Source organism: Schistocerca piceifrons, chromosome 4 (genome assembly GCF_021461385.2).
Source record: "Schistocerca piceifrons isolate TAMUIC-IGC-003096 chromosome 4, iqSchPice1.1, whole genome shotgun sequence".
Lineage (NCBI taxonomy): Eukaryota > Metazoa > Arthropoda > Insecta > Orthoptera > Acrididae > Schistocerca > Schistocerca piceifrons.
Window position 1 is genome coordinate 753,102,756 of NC_060141.1, and position 17,542 is coordinate 753,120,297.

The 17,542-nt window shown below is 40.2% G+C and overlaps 1 protein-coding gene across 2 annotated transcripts in view; it reads right to left on the bottom strand.

The window, feature by feature from the left end:
- The window catches only part of LOC124795324 (kinesin-associated protein 3), a 219,110-nt gene that overhangs the window by 27,051 nt on the left and 174,517 nt on the right, over positions 1-17,542 (bottom strand). For both annotated transcript variants that reach the window (XM_047259297.1, XM_047259298.1), the window contains exon 16: positions 17,130-17,214. In XM_047259297.1, coding sequence (XP_047115253.1) covers positions 17,130-17,214 — 85 coding nt within the window. The remainder of the gene's footprint in view (positions 1-17,129; positions 17,215-17,542) is intronic.

Here is a 17,542-nt window from a genome sequence, read left to right on the forward strand (position 1 = left end):
TGAACTTGGAATCATAACCACCTAGATTTTCAACGATTGAGCCATGATTTTACGACGAGACCAGCGTGGGAAACACGAAAAGATGAGTGCCTAGTTTTTTCATTATTACATGAAACGACTATTAACTGTGCTCTAATGACACCTGCTACATAATATGACTGATGTTGCCCGAAAATGCAGTATTTAGTAGCGTGAGCAACACCACACGGGGAAACACGAAAAGATGAGTGCCTAGTTTTTTCATTATTACATGAAATGGCTATTAACTGTGCTCTAATGACACCTGCTACATGATATGACTGATGTTGCCCGAAAATGCAGTATTTAGTAGCGTGAGCAACACCACAATTGTTATTAAAATTTTGACCTTTGTTGTGGTAGGGTTGTTAGACCCTTCAGACAGCGAAGACAAAATCCTTGTGTTGGTTTCTGTACACTAATAACATTTCTGTTACAGGGAGAGAAATAACTCTCAGCATTTCTAAATTTTCTGAATGATATTTTTTATCATAATCATCATCATCTTCCTCTTGACATGTAACAGTCTCACCCAGAAAGTCTTCTGCAATCTTTCCACTGGTCGACCTACTGATCTTAGACTGTTTGGGTGGTACTGTAGATTTGAGTTCATTCGTTGTAGATGCTTTCTCCTGCTGTTTTGGTAGTTCTGAATATAATGGGTGATGGTTTCCATTTTAAATTCATTCAACACATTATAATTACCTATGTTACCCCAAATAATTAATTGCATTAATGATGTAATTAATTAAGATATTAATTCTAATATAAAGTACAAATAAAAATAAAGTTCACAATGGAAAAAGAGAAAGACAGTCAAATTTCATTTTTGTATGAACAGGTATTTAGAAAACCAGATGGAGCTTTAGGGCATAAAGTCTTCAGAAAGCCCACTCACACAGACAGGTATTTTCACAAAAATTCCAATCACCATTTCAGGCAGAAAAGGGAAGTAATCAAAACAATGGTGGTCTGAGCTAAAAGAATCAGCGGACCACATTACCCTGAGAACAACTCGATCATTTAAGAACTGCCTCCAGAAAAAACAGTTACTCTGACAAAGAGTATTGTTCTACATCCTAAGACATCTGGCGCTTCTAATGAAAAAGAACCAACCAAAGGGTTAATTTTCCTCCAACTTATACAAGCTGTTGCAAATCAATTAGCAAAGTACCAAGAAGGCATTGTATTTAGACAGTGTTTAAACCACCAAGAAACAAGCATGAATTTTGGAACACTGCAAAGTACCCACCTCGCTGGTTGCCATAGCAAGGATATATCAAATCCATCGCACATTTAGTCAAGTGTACAAAGGAACCATAGAAACAAGCATTAACACACATCTTAACACTTTGCCATCTGCACATCTCGCACAAATGTATTCGCTTGGCGCCAGCAGCGCTAATTCAGATTACTTGGCTTGTCGCTGGCCGTTCTTGACATTATCGGGAGATTGTAAATTGTTAAGTTTTACTAATTTCATCACTAGTTCCCATAAGTAGTCAACCCTCTTCCCCTACTTTCATGAAATGTCGAAGATATACATACGTAAATAAATACAAAATTTGTTTGTTTCATATGTTTGTTTCTTTGCATTGTCTTTGGTACTTAGTGTTTCTCTTTCGTATGATATGCAGCAAAACAGTCTCCCAGATGTAACGCATTTCCACAAGACTTACACATTAAGTTTGTTGTTGTTCTTTTTTTGTTTTTGGAACATACATGGCAATTTTTCGTTTTCATTTTCATTTATTCGTTTCAGAAATAAGTATTAGCTGGTGTTGGTTTATGTGACCGGAAAGTCTGTCAACCAGAACATGATGAGAGGTACATGATGTAGTGGCAACCTCCACATTTTGCTCAGTAGCAGGTACATGGTCTTTTATCTGCAAATCAGACACTTTGAATAAATAATCGTGAAATCAGAGACTCTTGTGTTCTGTATTGATATATTGACATGTTCAGAATGCACATTAAATAATGCGCAATGATAGAGGTAAGTGCAAATCTTTATTTGACCATTTTATAGTTTTTCCGTACATAGGATAATAACTCAAATATTGGACCACCTGATCCACTCCATTCATGTATTTGTTGTAGTCTAATATACTTTCAAGTTTTTTAATTGTGTAATTGGTTTTTCTACATTTTCTGTGAGTGTCAGTCAAAGTGGCATTATGTAATGTAGAGATCATTCTTATCATTTTAGTTTCTGAAGCTCTCGATGCCTGTGCGAGTACTTTCCGTCGATGACAAGCTTCAAATACATTGACTTTTGCGTGCTTTAATTTTTCCAGAAATCCTCTATTTTGCCATATCGTTCCACAAACTCGAATTATATTTTAAATTAACTTCTTGCAAGTTCTGCACTGTTATAATAATTATCCATATAGAGGTGATTCCACTTTCCATAAGAAGGTATCAATAGTTCCATCAATGTTTTTGCTAAGGGCTGAGCAGTGCCGGAATACATCTTGAATGAGGATATGTATCCTGTACTCGATTCACACAGCATTCGAATGAGTATGCCATATTTCGTAATTTTCGACAGATTGTAAACTTTAAAATTATCCGTCCACGCCACGATATCATTCTTTCATCAGTTAAGATGTTTTGATTTGGATTAAAGGTTTCTTTAAACTTTTTGGAAAAATAATCAATTACAAATTGCCCTTTGTAAAGCCGGTCGGCATTTTGTGGGTTTTTGTTGTTGTCGGAAAAATGTAATAATGATAGTATTTGTCTGAATCGGTTGCGGGACATCGTTTTGCGAAATATTGGTGTGTCTATCAACAGATTCATTGAACAATAATCATTGATCTTTCCCTTTTTTACAATTCCCATAAGGACAGCAAGCTGAAACCCTTTTCTAAGTTCGGGTCCTGTAACGTCAACAAATTTGGCATTTTTGTATCCAGTTTCCTTCTATTGCAATTTTGACTGTAGTACTCATTGGTTTCGTTGCTAATATATTCAAATAGATCGTTCCCATTATATAATACTAAATATCCTTGACACACTGGGTATATTTGGGAAATATGTTTAGACCCAGAGATCCTTCAAATTTATTATTGAATTCTTCTTGGATGTATTTCACTATCTTCTGAAGATTCTGATTCACTTTCATTCTTTTGATATCCAATGTCTTCTTCCCAATCAGCCAAGTCATCCAGAATGTCAGACAAGATGTGTGCGTATTCATTGTATCGTCTCTTTTGTCTGCCACAACGATAGGGCGCAAGTACTTATGAAAACAAAAAAACTTGTAAACGTGTGTGACTTATTGTTACCTAAACAAAACACCAACAGAATGCAAAAGATATTAAAGTGCTGTTGCCGGCCACTGCGCTATACTATGCTCACGACACCACTGTGGTGTCACCAGCCACTGAGCGATACTATGCACACGACACCACTGCGGTGTCGCAGGCCGTTGACCGCTATTTCGCACATGACACCACCGTGATGTCGCCGGACGGCATAGTGTTAAGAAACAAAAGAGCAACTGTCATCTGGGCAGCATGGATAAATTGGCAGTACAGATTGAGCACTGGGACCAGGATACCACCAGATTCATTTCTCCCAATATTGCAGTTTTACAAAGATGTAACTGTACTAGGATGTGCAGAGATGTCACAGAAATTCAAAAGCATACAAACTTTAACAGAAAATAAGAAGCACTGAAATTAGACAATCTGTGGGCCTTTGTGTCAAACAGTGCCAACTCTTCCCCACAACGAACTCCATAACACATCGGCACGACTCTGCGATCTTAGTCAGCAGTTTGATGACATCACAAACTGACTGTTGTGTTGATACATTTGAACAGTTCAACTTTTTGAGCTCAGCACTGAGGTGCAAAATGATTCAAGGAACATCATGCCAAATAACAGTGTTGCAGAAGAATCAGGTTCAGCTGAGGCATAAGACAATTTAAGGACATTACAGCAGATAATAGCATTTCAGAAGAATCTGGCTCGGTTAAAATAAATGAAGGCTCTGAACCACCTCAACAAGTACTCAAAGATCTTCCCAAATACCAAGATCAAAGAAGACAGCACATCTGCCAGTTAAGGGATGTGCATAAGTCTCTGACTGGACTATGAAGAAACTTGTGTGCCAGTGATATGACACAATTCACTCACATATTTATTTAGTTCAAATGTCAAATATGACTTGGACATTGCTCATTGTGATATAGTGACAGTTTTGTGTGTGTGTGTGTGTGTGTGTGTGTGTGTGTGTGGTTTTTTTTTAAACTGCAAGTTGACTTAAAAGAAGAAATTTATGTTAAGATTCCCACAGCTGACTACAAGACAAAGACATTTAAAGATGAAGGCAGTAAAAGACTTAAGAAAGCAGTTTACGGATTTAAACAGGGAAGTTGCTGTTGGTACATTAAACTGGACAAAACTCTAGTAGGTCTGAATTACAGTAGATCCACAGCTGACACTCGTGTTTACTACAAAAATGAAGGAAGCAATATATTCATTTTAGCAGTTCATGTAGATGACATGCTGATTTTTTGCAACAATTTGCAACAAAAAATTGCCTTTAAAGAGGAATCAAAGGAACACTTTAAACTAAAAGACCTTGGACATGTAGCCTGTTGTCTAGTAACCCAAGTAACAACAGATCGCAAGCATAAGCTTTTATGGTGGGACCAGACCTATTATATAAATCAGATTTTACGAAAATACAACATGGAAGATTGCCATCCAGTTTGCTTGATAACAGTCAAGTATTACTTCCTGAAATGGCCCAAAGACAGAGAGAGAAAAAACTGCCATGAAGAATGTCCCATACAGAAAAGTTATAGGTAGCCTAATGTATGCTCAGTGAGGTACTAGACCAGATTTAACACAGGCAATTGGAATGGTGAGTCAGTTTAATACTAACCCAGGAGTACCCCACTGGCCACCTGTAAAAAGTATCCTATGATACCTAAAAGGAATTAAAGGTTTCAAACTACAATTTCCTACAGATGAGGATCATGCCATCACAGGATGCACTGGCGCTGGCTGGGCTGAGGACACTGCAGATAGAGAATTGACCAACGGTTTCTTGTTTATTCACAAGGTGCAGCAATTTCATGGAACAGCTCAAAACAACCAGCAGCAGCTCCCTTGACAACAGAAGCAAAGTACATTAGCTTCTGCATGTCGGTAGCACATTGGCTGCAACGGTTGCAAAGAGAAATATCCCCTTTTTCAAAAGAAGGCCCAATTAAATTGTTTTGTGACAACAAAGGTGCAACTGATCTGTCAAATACATGTGGATACAAAGGCTGCACTAAACACTCCGACACCAGACATCATTTCATCACAGAAAAAAATTATTCAGGAGAAATTACAGTGGAGCAAATTTAAATGAGAGGAATGCCTGCAGACATGATGACGAAGCCACTGCCAAGAAGCAGACATCATTAACTAATCCAAGGATTTGGATTACGAAGCTGAAATACTATGAGACAGCACTTCTAGTGGGGGTGTTGGAATTTTCATTTAGAATCAATGCCTCTGCTAGGACATCCGTCTCTGGCATCATTGCAATGGACGATTTCATATATGTGCTTCTTTGCATTATTTTGTGTATTGAGTTTAATCACCTTACTGTCATTCTACGAACTAATAAAAGTTTTTATTTAGTATCAAACTGGAACCATGTTTTCATTTAAAGTTCAAATCGCAATACATTGCATTCAAAAATACTGTATCACAGAACACACTTCACAATCTGTGTGCTCAGAGATTGTCTTACACAATTTGAATGATCATTAACAAATGTAAACACAACAAAATCTGACTGTAATAGCGTCAGTGGAAAGACAGTGAACCATTGAGACAAGTTTAGATGTGTGGAACTGCAACACTAATCCTGCAGAGGTGGCAGAACGAAACAGAACTTACTTTCTGGACACATCTCGTATGTAAGACTTCAAAGACACACAAAGATCGGCATCTAGCTTCAATTATACAAAAATGTATAATTGAGCACCTTAAAAAATGCAGAAAAGTAGTATCCTATAACCATAACTCAATGAGTCACACCTGGAGTCAGTCAACTGATAAAATACCTGGGTATAACAATTTGTCGGGATACGGAATGGAACAGGCTCAGTCGTAGGTACAGCAGGTGGCAAACTTTGTTTCGTATGCAGGATCCTGGGAGAATTGAATCAGTCTATGAAGGAAACCACTCAAAAAACATTCAAACAACCCATCCTATATCATTTCTCAAGTGTGTGGGGCACATGACAAATGGGACTAAACGGGAATATTGAACATATTCAAAGGAGGGCAGCATGGATAAGAACAGGTTTATTTTACTAACACGAGAGTGTCACTATTATATTGAAGAACCTGAATTGGTAGGCAGTCAAAAAAAAAAAAAAAAAAACACCAGCTATCCAGTGAAAGCCTACTTCTATATTTTTGAGAACCAGTATTAAGTAAGTAATTTAAAAATACACTCCTGCCTCCTATGTATTACTTCCATAGGGACTGACAAGGCAATATCTGACTAATTATGCTGTGTGCAGAGGTATTTAAGCAGACATAATCCCTGTGTTCCACACACGACTGGAACAGGAAGAGACCCAAAATTTGCTATAAGGCTACGAAGTCTCTGCCAGAGTGGTTTGAAGAGTACGCAAGTGGATGTAGGCCTATTTTTGAAAAAAAAAAAAAAAAAAACTGTTACTTTGAAAAAATATATAAAGTGAATATTGCATCTGAAGAGTAACTATTTAGGCAACTGATTGTGATCAGTGCAAATTTTGTGCTCTATTATGTCTGTGTTGCCACTGCTGGCAACAGTCCAATGTTACTTGAATGTCTGGTCGTATAATCACTACTCAGTTCTGCAGAAATATGGTGGTACTGTGATTAACTTGCATCACAAAGCCCTCTTCACAAAAGTAAACTGTATCTGTTATCATTTTTATTTAGTGGAGCATACATAAGATTCTCCAGGAAGAGGAGACAAACCATAGTTTTCTGAGGAAGGATTTACAAAGGAAGACCTTGTAGTAATATCAAGAACTGATAGCCACAATTCAAATTATAATCCTCATTATAAAGCTCTGAATCTTACTGCAATCAGGTTATTTTTAGATATGTGACGCATCAGTCAGTCAGCCAGCCAGCTGGCCAGTAGCCACCAGCGAGCAGTTAGTTACTGTTCAGTGTGTGCTGTGGGCTCTCACCTGTGTACCTGACAGTATCAACTTGGTTTTTTGTGTTGAAGCAATTAATAGACTTACCATAAAAAAATACATTTTGAGACACATGTCATTTTTAAAAACCAGCAAATTCCTACAATGCTTTACTCAAGAGCCACAGCTCAGATGCACTCTCTGTACCAATGACAGGCATATTATATGAAAAACAGCAGTGCAGATGAGTGCTGACTGCTGTGGGTGAGTGACAGACTGAACACTTACCAAGTGTACTGGCTTGAAATGAGCGTTTTTTTGTGAAAATGAAACACTAATTTTAAACTGAAGAGTAATAACATTTTATTCAAAGTACTGACCATTGCTTTCTATACATTTTGACCACCTATCTGGCAATTTGTGGACACCACGTCAATAGAAATGTTCGTCTTTTGAAGCAAACCAATCAGACACCCAATTTTCGACTTCTTCATAGGAATCAAAGTGTTCCTCAGCCAATGCGTGTCCCATTGATGAAAACAAATGGTAGTCGGAAGGGGCCAAGTCTAGTGAATACAGCGGGTGGGGTAGCAGCTCCCAGCCAAGTTTTTTGATTGTATCCTGAATCAGTTTTCCTTTGTGTGCAGGTGCATTGTCCTGTAAAAAAATTACTTTACCATATCTTCTGGCCCATTATGGTCTTTTTTCGATCAATACATAGTTCAAATTGTTCATTTGTTGTCTGTAGCGATTAGTATTCACAGTTTCACCAGGTTTTAGAAGCTCATGATACATCACACCTTTCTGATCCCACCAAACACAGAGCAGTGTCTTCTTGACGAATCGATCTGGTTTTGCAGTTGATGTTGTTGGTTGTCCTGGATTAACCTATGATTTTTCCCGTTTAGTATTCTTAAAATAAATCCATTTTTCATGCCAGTAACAATTCGATGCAAAATTGATTTTCTTCCATGTCTTTGAAGCAAAATTTGACAAATGGTTTTTCGGTTTTCCATCTGTCTTTCATTCAATTCATGTGGCACCCATTTTCCACACTTTTGGATCTTTCCCATAGCTTTCAAACGGTCAGAAATTGTTTGTTGTGGAACATTTAGCATTGCTGCCATTTGCTTCCGACTCAAAGTGTAATCTTCATCCAATATTGCTTGCAATTCGGCGTCTTCAAACTTTTTTGGTGGTCTTCCACGTTCTTCATTTCTTACATCAAAATCATTATTTCTAAACTGTTGAAACTATCTTTTGCATGTTGCTTCTGATAGAGCACGATCACCATATGGCTCGACAAGCATTCGATGCGACTCTGCAGCACTTTTTTTCAAATGAAAACAAAAAATTAATGCTTTCCACAAATCATCACTTTCTGGTACAAAATTCGACATTGTTAACATGATGAAAACATATGATGTTGTTTGTTCCATGACTTGATGTATACTAACTATCTTTGGCAGATGTCATACCAACCAAACAAACAAAAATTAAGGCTCGTTCACAGCAAATGTTCCCTATCGACACATTTGTATCTTAACGCTCATTTCATAAGGGTACACCTGGTATATCGAGATCGTATCCCATGTTGATGTACCCAGTAAAGTCTTTTCAACAGTCATGGAGCGTACATAAGATTCTCCAGGAAGATGAGACAAATCATAAGCATCCACTGACCAATAAGCTGAATGATATCACACGCAACTGTAGTTTTCTGACAAGGGAACCTCCCCATTGCACCCCCCTCAGATTTAGTTGTAAGTTGGCGCAGTGGATAGGCCTTGAAAAACAGAGGTCATATTAATCGAGAAAACAGAAAGAAGTTGTGTGGAACTGTGGAAAAAAAAAAGCAAAATATACAAACTGAGTAGTCCATGTGCAAGATAAGCAACATCAAGGATAGTGTGGGCACAGTAGCGCCGTGGTCCTGTGGTTAGCATGAGCAGCTGCGGAACGAAAGGTCCTTGGTTCAAGTCTTCCCTCGAGTGAAAATTTTTACTTTCTTTATTTTCGCAAAGTAATGATCTGTCCGTTCGTTCATTGACATCTCTGTTCACTGTAATAAGTTTAGTGTCTGTGTTTTGCGACCGCACCGCAAACTGTGGGATTAGTAGACGAAAGGACGTGCCTCTCCAATGGGAACCGAAAACATTTGATCGCAAGATCATAAGTCAACCGATTCCTCCACAGGAAAACACGTCTGATATATTCTATACGACACTGGTGACGGTGTGTGCGTCACATGAGAGTAATGTGTTGTCGATCTACCTAACTTGTACACTTGGTGAATGGGTAAAAAGATTCCTCTACCTTGTCTGACTTAGGTTTTCTTGTGGATGTGATAATCACTCCAAAAAAAGTGAGGAAAACATAAGAGTTTGTCACATAAACGGCAACAAATGACTGCAACAGTTTCACAGTCGCACAGTTTTCCCTGTGCTCTGTCAAAGCATATGTTTTTAACGTTTTCAAATTTTTCCGTGTGTAGACTGTCAAATCCTGCATATGTCCAAGCAAATCTGAACATGTCCTGGAATTTTGGAGAGCGAAGTTGATTATGTGTGAGTACCTGAACTTTGATAATTGTCTGCAAATAAAAAATTAAACTTTTCACTCCAGGGGAGATTTGAACCAAGGACCTTTCATTCCGCAGCTGCTCATGCTAACCACGGCGCTACTGAGCCCACATTCTAAGTTTGTATATTTTGCTTATTTTTTTCATAGTTCCACACAACTTCTTCCTGTTTTCTCGATTGATCTGTGTTCAGGTTTTCAAGGCCTATCCACTGTGCCAACTTGTAACTAAATCTGAGGGGGGTGCGATGGGGAGGTTCCCTTGTGAGGAAGGATTTACGAAGTAAGACCTTGTAGTAATATAAAGAAGAAATAGCAACAATTCAAATTATAATCCTCATTATAAAGCTGTGAATCTTACCGCAAAATACACTGATGAGAAAGGACTATCTTACTGTTCTACCAATCAATGGCAATCCTTTCTGCATGACAGCTGTTATTCCATACCAGATTTTTCATCCTTAAATTCATATTTGTATCAGCTTAAGGTGAAACATTCTTTTCTGAACACATAAAAGAAGGATTTAGCAGATACTAATAAGAAGACTTTTCGTGTGGAACTGATGTGAAGACTTTTCGTGTGGATACATCTGAGGTCACAGCAGCAGTTTAGTAGCATCACATTTATTATGATTTCCTTCTTAATGCAGCATGGAAAATCCTAATTGAGTGGTTAATCACAAATAACAATACATGAACCACAATTTCAAAGATTTGAGGTAATTAGAAAATGTGAGGAAGAAAAATAAAATTATGGAGCATCTGCAAAAGCGGTTAATGAAAACCACATTGATAATAAATAAATAAATAAAAGAGAGAGAGAGAAACTTGAATGTGTCAGATTTTAGTATTATATTCATTGTAGCTTTGAGATTTTTCACCTTAATTTAAGAAGATAATCAAATAAAAAATAAGTATACCCTTCTCTTTGAGAAATGTGAAACACCTTATGAATGTACAATTATTACATCATCAGCTGGGCATTGAATTGATGTACATAAAATGGTGTCTTATTACACTAACAAGGCTCACTCTTCAGTTTTCTTCACACTATCACGATTTGGAGGATAGTGCCCAGATATAACAAATTTCCTACATCAGTATGAGACACTTCTCAAAAACACTCAACTATAATCAATTTCAGGCATTATTGTGAGAAGGAAAGTTGCTACTCACCATATAGTAGAGTTGCTGAGTTGCAGATAGGCACAACAAAAAGACTTTCACAATTAAAGCTTTCAGCCATTGGCCTTCATCAACAAACACACACACACACACACACACACACACACACACACACACACACACACACACACAGACGCGTGCACGCAAACGCGATACACACACACGACTGCAGCCTCAGGCAATGGAAACCTGAGTGTAGTTTCAGTTGCCTGAGACTGCAGCCATGTGTGAGAGTTGTGTTTGCGCAGACGTGTACGTGTGTGTGTGTGTGTGTGTGTGTGTGTGTGTGTGTGTGTGTGTCTGGCCAGAAGCTTTAATTGTGAAAGTCTTTTTTGTGTGCCTATCTGCGACTCAGCATCTCCGCTATATGGTTAGTAGCAACTTCCCTTCTCATAACATTGTTACATTCCATCCTGGATTTTCCATTGTTTAGTTTCAAGCAATACTTACACGGCACCACCAGTAGCTGTGTGCGTAGCATTCTAGTGATATAATTGCATGGTTGCTGGCCCAATTCTTTCAAGGTGCAACTTTTCTTTTACTTTTGTTTGAATTTTATACTATTCCACAAAACTGAAATGTTTGTTGACAAATAGTAAATCATAATTTTAAACAAAAATATCATTTCTATATTTAATTTAATGATAATGAGTGTCTTTTGTGGCCCCACTGGATCACTTTAATCAATCATTTGCTCGTCAGCTTCTCTAATATTTTAATTTATCATCATTTCTTGAATTTTCATGCAATTAGTAATTAAAAATAATGGATGTTATTTGTATTAGAAAATCATAATTCAAAATTATATTTTACGATTTCAGTTTGGTAGTTAATACAGAATTTAAATAAAAGTGAAAATATAAGTCTAGCAAGAACCAAACAAGTGACCTCCCAATTACACGGCTCAAATGCTGTAACATAGCTACAAGCAGCTTCCTTAATTAGAAGCTTGAAAGAGCTTTGGGAAATTGATTTTCTTCTTCCTTCAAGGGAAGTTATAAAATCTGTGTTGCTGCCATGAGCACCAACAAGGCACCCTCCTATGCCAACCTGTTTATGAGCTATCTTGAGATCATCTTAGCCTCCCAAAATGTCAAATCCCTGGTCTGGTACAGGTTCATAGGACTCAAGGCCAAGACACCCTATCCTCATTCTTTCACAATCTCACCTTTTCTCCCATTTGTTTTACCTGATTCTCCTCGAATCAGTATCTCACCTTCCTTGATGTTGACTTCCTTCTCTCTGCGGGCTCCATCCACACCTTTGTCCACACTAAACCTGCCAACAGTACCTGCATTTTGACAACTGTCACCCCTTCCACACCAAAAGAAATACCCCCCCCCCCCTGCCGATACAGCCTAGGCACCCAAGGATAGTGTATCTGCAGTGACAAGAATTCCCTTGCCCAGGACGCTGCAGGTCTCGCCAACCATGTAGGAAAAGATAGACTGCTAATTACCATAGGATAACATGCTAAGTTGCAGAGAGGCACAATTAAAAGACACTTACACATAATCTTTTGGCCACAGCCTTTGTTGGAAAAATTGAAACACACACCATTCACTCATGCAAGTAAGCACACCTCCCATGCACATGACCACCAACTCCAGTAGCACATACCAGAATGCAACTGTCACATGGGATGGAAGAAGCAATATGAAGGGGGATGGGAAAGGGGAGGGAAAGGGGGAGCAAGAGGGGGAGGGGGAGTGGGAGGGGAGGGAATGAGGGAGGGAGAGAGGAGGGGGAGAGGTAGGGGAAGGGATAGTAGTGTACAGGTAGGTGAAGACAGGGGCACCATCTGGTGGAGTGTGCACGGACTAGAATCCCAATAGGTACAGTGTCAGGAGGTTCTAGGGCAAGGAAGGTGGTGGGGGTATGCAACGAAAAAGGAGTGGGGAAAGATGGGCAGGTGTGATGGCAGAGGCTGGCAAACAAAGAGGGTAGGAAATGAGAATGGTGTGGGGACAGTATGTTACCGCAGGCTAACTCCGGGATTACCCAATACCATCCCAGACTGGAACAACTGAACCTCATCCTTTGCTGGGGCTTTGATTACCTATCATCAAGCCTGAAAATGAGGAACATCTTACCCGAGATCCTTCTCACCTCTCCTAATGTGGCGTTCCGTCCTCCAAAATGTCCTAGTTCATCTCTATGCCACTCCCATTCCCAACTCCTTCCCAAAAAGATCATATCACTGTGGAAGACCCAGATGCAAGAGCTGCCCAACCCACAAACCCAGCACTTCCTATTCCACTCCTGACGCAGGTAAATCCTACCCCATCAGGTGCTGGGAAACCTGTAAAAGCAGCCATATCATTTACCAGCTCTGCTGCAATCATTACACAGCTTTTTATATTAGTATAAACACTAATAAGCTGTCCAGCAGGTTGAATAGCCACTGCCAAACTGTGGCCAGAAGCAAAGTAGATGAACCTGTGGCACAGATGCAGCTGAACATAATGTTGTGTCTAGGAATCCTGCATACTCAGGTTGCAAGACAAACAATCAAACAACTCGTTTTAATGAGTTTTATGACAGCAAAACAATTACGATACTTAACTTTGCTAGACATGTCACAAGCAAAGGGCAATGTACGAAATAATCAATCTTCTTCAGAATAGATAACACATGTCTGTGCTACATAGAGATTCCTAATGAAGTAGCTAATGTTGATTTTGTTATCAACGTGGCCATCACCAGTCAGGCTGGGCGTTTATGTCCTCTTTATGTAGTGGCTGCTGCTGCCGCGTTGGCGTCCTGGAAGGAGGTTGGTCAGCATGCAGTTGGCTGACTTCTTCTCACAGCCTTCTCTTCCATGTTGTTCCCGACTGGCATGCCGACGCTGACTTAATGCCGTAACACATAACACACTTAATTTTAATGGCTGCTTCACTACCAAAGTCATCTGGATCCTCACCTCCACCACCAGCTTTTATGAACAGCGAGGTGGGAGTTATCCTTACAAAACATTCTCTGCTCCCTTAAATTATCCCAGCTTCAACCTACCGTAGCATGCTGTCCCCACACCCTCCACCCAACAGTTTCTTCTCCCTCTGTACTGTCACTTCCTTCCCATTCCCATCTCCTACCCTCTGTGTTTGCCAACCTCTGCCAGCATATCTGCTCATCTTTCCCCTTCTCTGCCTCCTCTAGATTGCGGCTTCCATCCCACATGATAGTTGCGTTGTGGTCTGAGCTGCCACAGTTGGCGGTCAGATGTGTATAAGGTGTGCTTGCTTGTGTGAGGAATGATGTGTATTTCTTTTTCTCCAACAAAGGTTGAGGCTGAAAGCTTGTGTAAAAGTATCTTTTAATTATGACTGTCTGCAACATAGTGTGTTAACTATATGGTAAATAGCAATCTATCTTTTCCTATATTGTTGATGTTCCCAACTGGCATTCCCATTGTTTGATTTTGCCAAACAGCTTTTGTTCCATCCTACAACTCTGTGATGTTTTCCTTTGTTGCTATTCTCTATAGCACTAATGTTCACAGTGTCTGTTCTTTCTCTTCTTTCATGCGATTTTTCACTGTCCTCCAAACCACATTTACTTTTGAACCACACTGTATCAATGATTGTTCATGCTCAACCCAGGCTTTCCTCCATCTACAAACTCTGCCAGAGTGATCCCATCCCAGAAATCCTACACAATCTCCAATACCGGTTTAAAGACTTGGGCCCTTCCGAGAACCTCTCCCTTAAATCCATTTCCTTCCTCAGCCCTATGATGCCCTGCATACTCACCTTCTACATGCTCCCCAAAATCAACAAACTCAACAATTCTGGATGCCCCATTGTGGCTAGTTGTTGTGGCCCCACTGAAAGAATTTCGGGCCTCTGACCAACACTTCCAACCAATTACCATACTCTGGACTCCAACATCAAAGATACCAACCACTTCCTTCATCAACTCTGTACCACCTCCACCCCTTTATCCTTTACCTCATTGATCCCTGCTTGTCACTGTTGATGCCACCTCCCTAAAGACAAATATCCCTCACTCTCTATGTCTTACCACTATTGAACACATCCTTTCCCAATGTCATTCAGACTCCAAACTCACTACCACATTCCTCATACACCTTACTAACTTTATCATAACCCAAAACCACTACTCCTTTGAAGAGAAGGTATACAAAGAAATATGTGACACAACCATTGGCATAGAAGGGTGGCATGTGGGTGCCAATCAGTTTATGAGTCATTTACAGGAGACCTTCCTAGCCTCCCAAAATGCCAAACTCTTAGCCTGGTTCAGGTTCATTGATGATATCTTCGCGATCTGGACTCCAGGCCAAGACACCCTATCTTCATTTCTTCACAACCCCAGCACCTTCTCCCAATCCACTTCACCTGGTCCCCCTCAATCCAGCACACCACCTTCCTAGACATTGACTACCTCATCTCTGATGGCTCCATCCACCCCTCTGTCCATGTTCCATCCCACATTTCCAGCATTTTGACAGCTAGAATCACTTTACTACCAAAAAATCTGTCCAATACAGCATAGCCACCAGAGAACAGTATATCTGCAGTGACGAGAATTCCCTTGCCCAGTATGCTGAGGATCTCACCAAGGCCTTCACCGACAGGTACTATCCCCCCAAAGCTAGTCCACAAACAGATCTCCAGTGCCATTTCCCATTACACATCTAATTCTCCCACAACCACCAAGAATCAGCTGCAAGCAAAAGTGCCCCATTCATCACCCAGCACCACCCCAGACTTGAACAATTGAACCACATCCTTTGCCAGGGCTTAGATTACCTATCATCATGCCCTGAAATGAGGTACATCTTACCCATGATCCTTCCCTCCCCTCCTAATGTGGTGTTCTGCCACCCGCCCAACCTCCACAACATCCCAGTCCATTCCAATGGCCCTTCCAATACCAATCCCTTGCCACAAGGATCATATCCTTGTGGAAGACTCAGGTGCAGGACCTGTCCAATCCACCAAACCAGCACTTCCTATCCCCGTTGTCACAGATTTATCCTATCCCATCAGAGACCAGGCCACATGTGAAAACGCTCATGCCAGATAACAGCTCTGCTGCAATAATTGCACAGCTTTTTATATTTGTATGACTATCATCCAGCTGTCCACCAGGATGAATGGCCACCACCAAACCGTGGCCAAGAGCAAAGTAGGTGACCCTGTGGCACAGCATGCATCTGAACATAACATGCTTAATTTCAATGGCTGTTTCACTGTCCGAGCTATCTGGATCCTGCCCTTCACCACTAGCTTTTCTGAACTGCACAGATGGGAGTTGCGCCTACAACACATTTTCTGCTCCCAAAATTACACCAGCCTCAAACTACGGTACCCTACTGTCCCCACACCTTCCACCGAATAGTTTCCACTCCCTCTTTCATATCACCTTCTCCCTATTCATGTGCCCTCACCCTCATTGTGTGCCAGCCACTGCCAAATGCACCCCCAATCTTTCCTTTTCCCTGCTCCTTCCCTTTTCCACTCCCTCTTCCCCCACCCCTTTCACACCACCTATCTCACAGCCTTCCAATGACGTGCCTAGTGATAGCCTTATCAAGACACTCTGCTAGACAGCACTCTTCTCTTCCCCCACCCATACCCTGTTATGCCTTTCCAACCCCCACCCCTTTCAGATTGCTGCTTTCATTCAACACGCCAGCTGCATTCCTGTCTGAGCTGCCAGAGATGGTGGTCATGGGTGCATGAAGTGTGCTTGCTGGGGGTGAATGAATGTGTGTTTCCTATTCTGATGAAGGCTTTGGCTGAAAGCTAAATATGTGACAGTCTTTTCATTGTGCTCATCTGCATCTCAATGTGTCACCTTTACGGTGAGTAGTAATCTGTCCATTTCCTTAGACTGTTGATATTCCAGCCTGGAGTTTCCATTGTTTGATTTTATCTACTTATTTCATGGAGATGTACTACTACTACTACTACTACTACTATTATTATTATTATTATTATTATTAATAATAATAATAATAAAATGCGCACACACACACACACACACACATATACACACGCACACGCACGCACGCACGCACGCAAAATAAAGACACTCATTCTCTCTCTCTCTCTCTCTCTCTCTCTCTCTCTCTCTCTCTCTCTCTCTCTCTCTCTCCCCAAAGAATAACAGAATAATTCGTAGGGAATAATTCTATACAACTCTTGAGGTAATTTATTACCTGCTTCTGGGCCTGTTCCCAATATTTGACTGGCCATCACCAACAGCTGCAAGGTCATCAGTACGATCCAGATCCAAGTCAGAAGCTGAGAATAAATTAATCAAGATGAGTACAAGAAACAAACCATTACTAACATGTTAAAGCGGCTGCTTAAAATGACTTTACAGGCAAGCGGATGCAAGTGTCCTTGCCATTAAACATACAAACTCACTGACAATCAACCTAAACATTTATGAGACAGAATGGAGGTGGAATTCTAGTACTATCAATAGACGTATATAGAAGTATGAAGTACATCCACTATCTTAGTTTTCAGAACTAATAGTTTCTTCCTTGGGAAGGATAGATGGATAGACTGGTGAAAGTTAAAAATGAAGGGCACATCACTCAGATACCAGGATGAGAGGAAGATA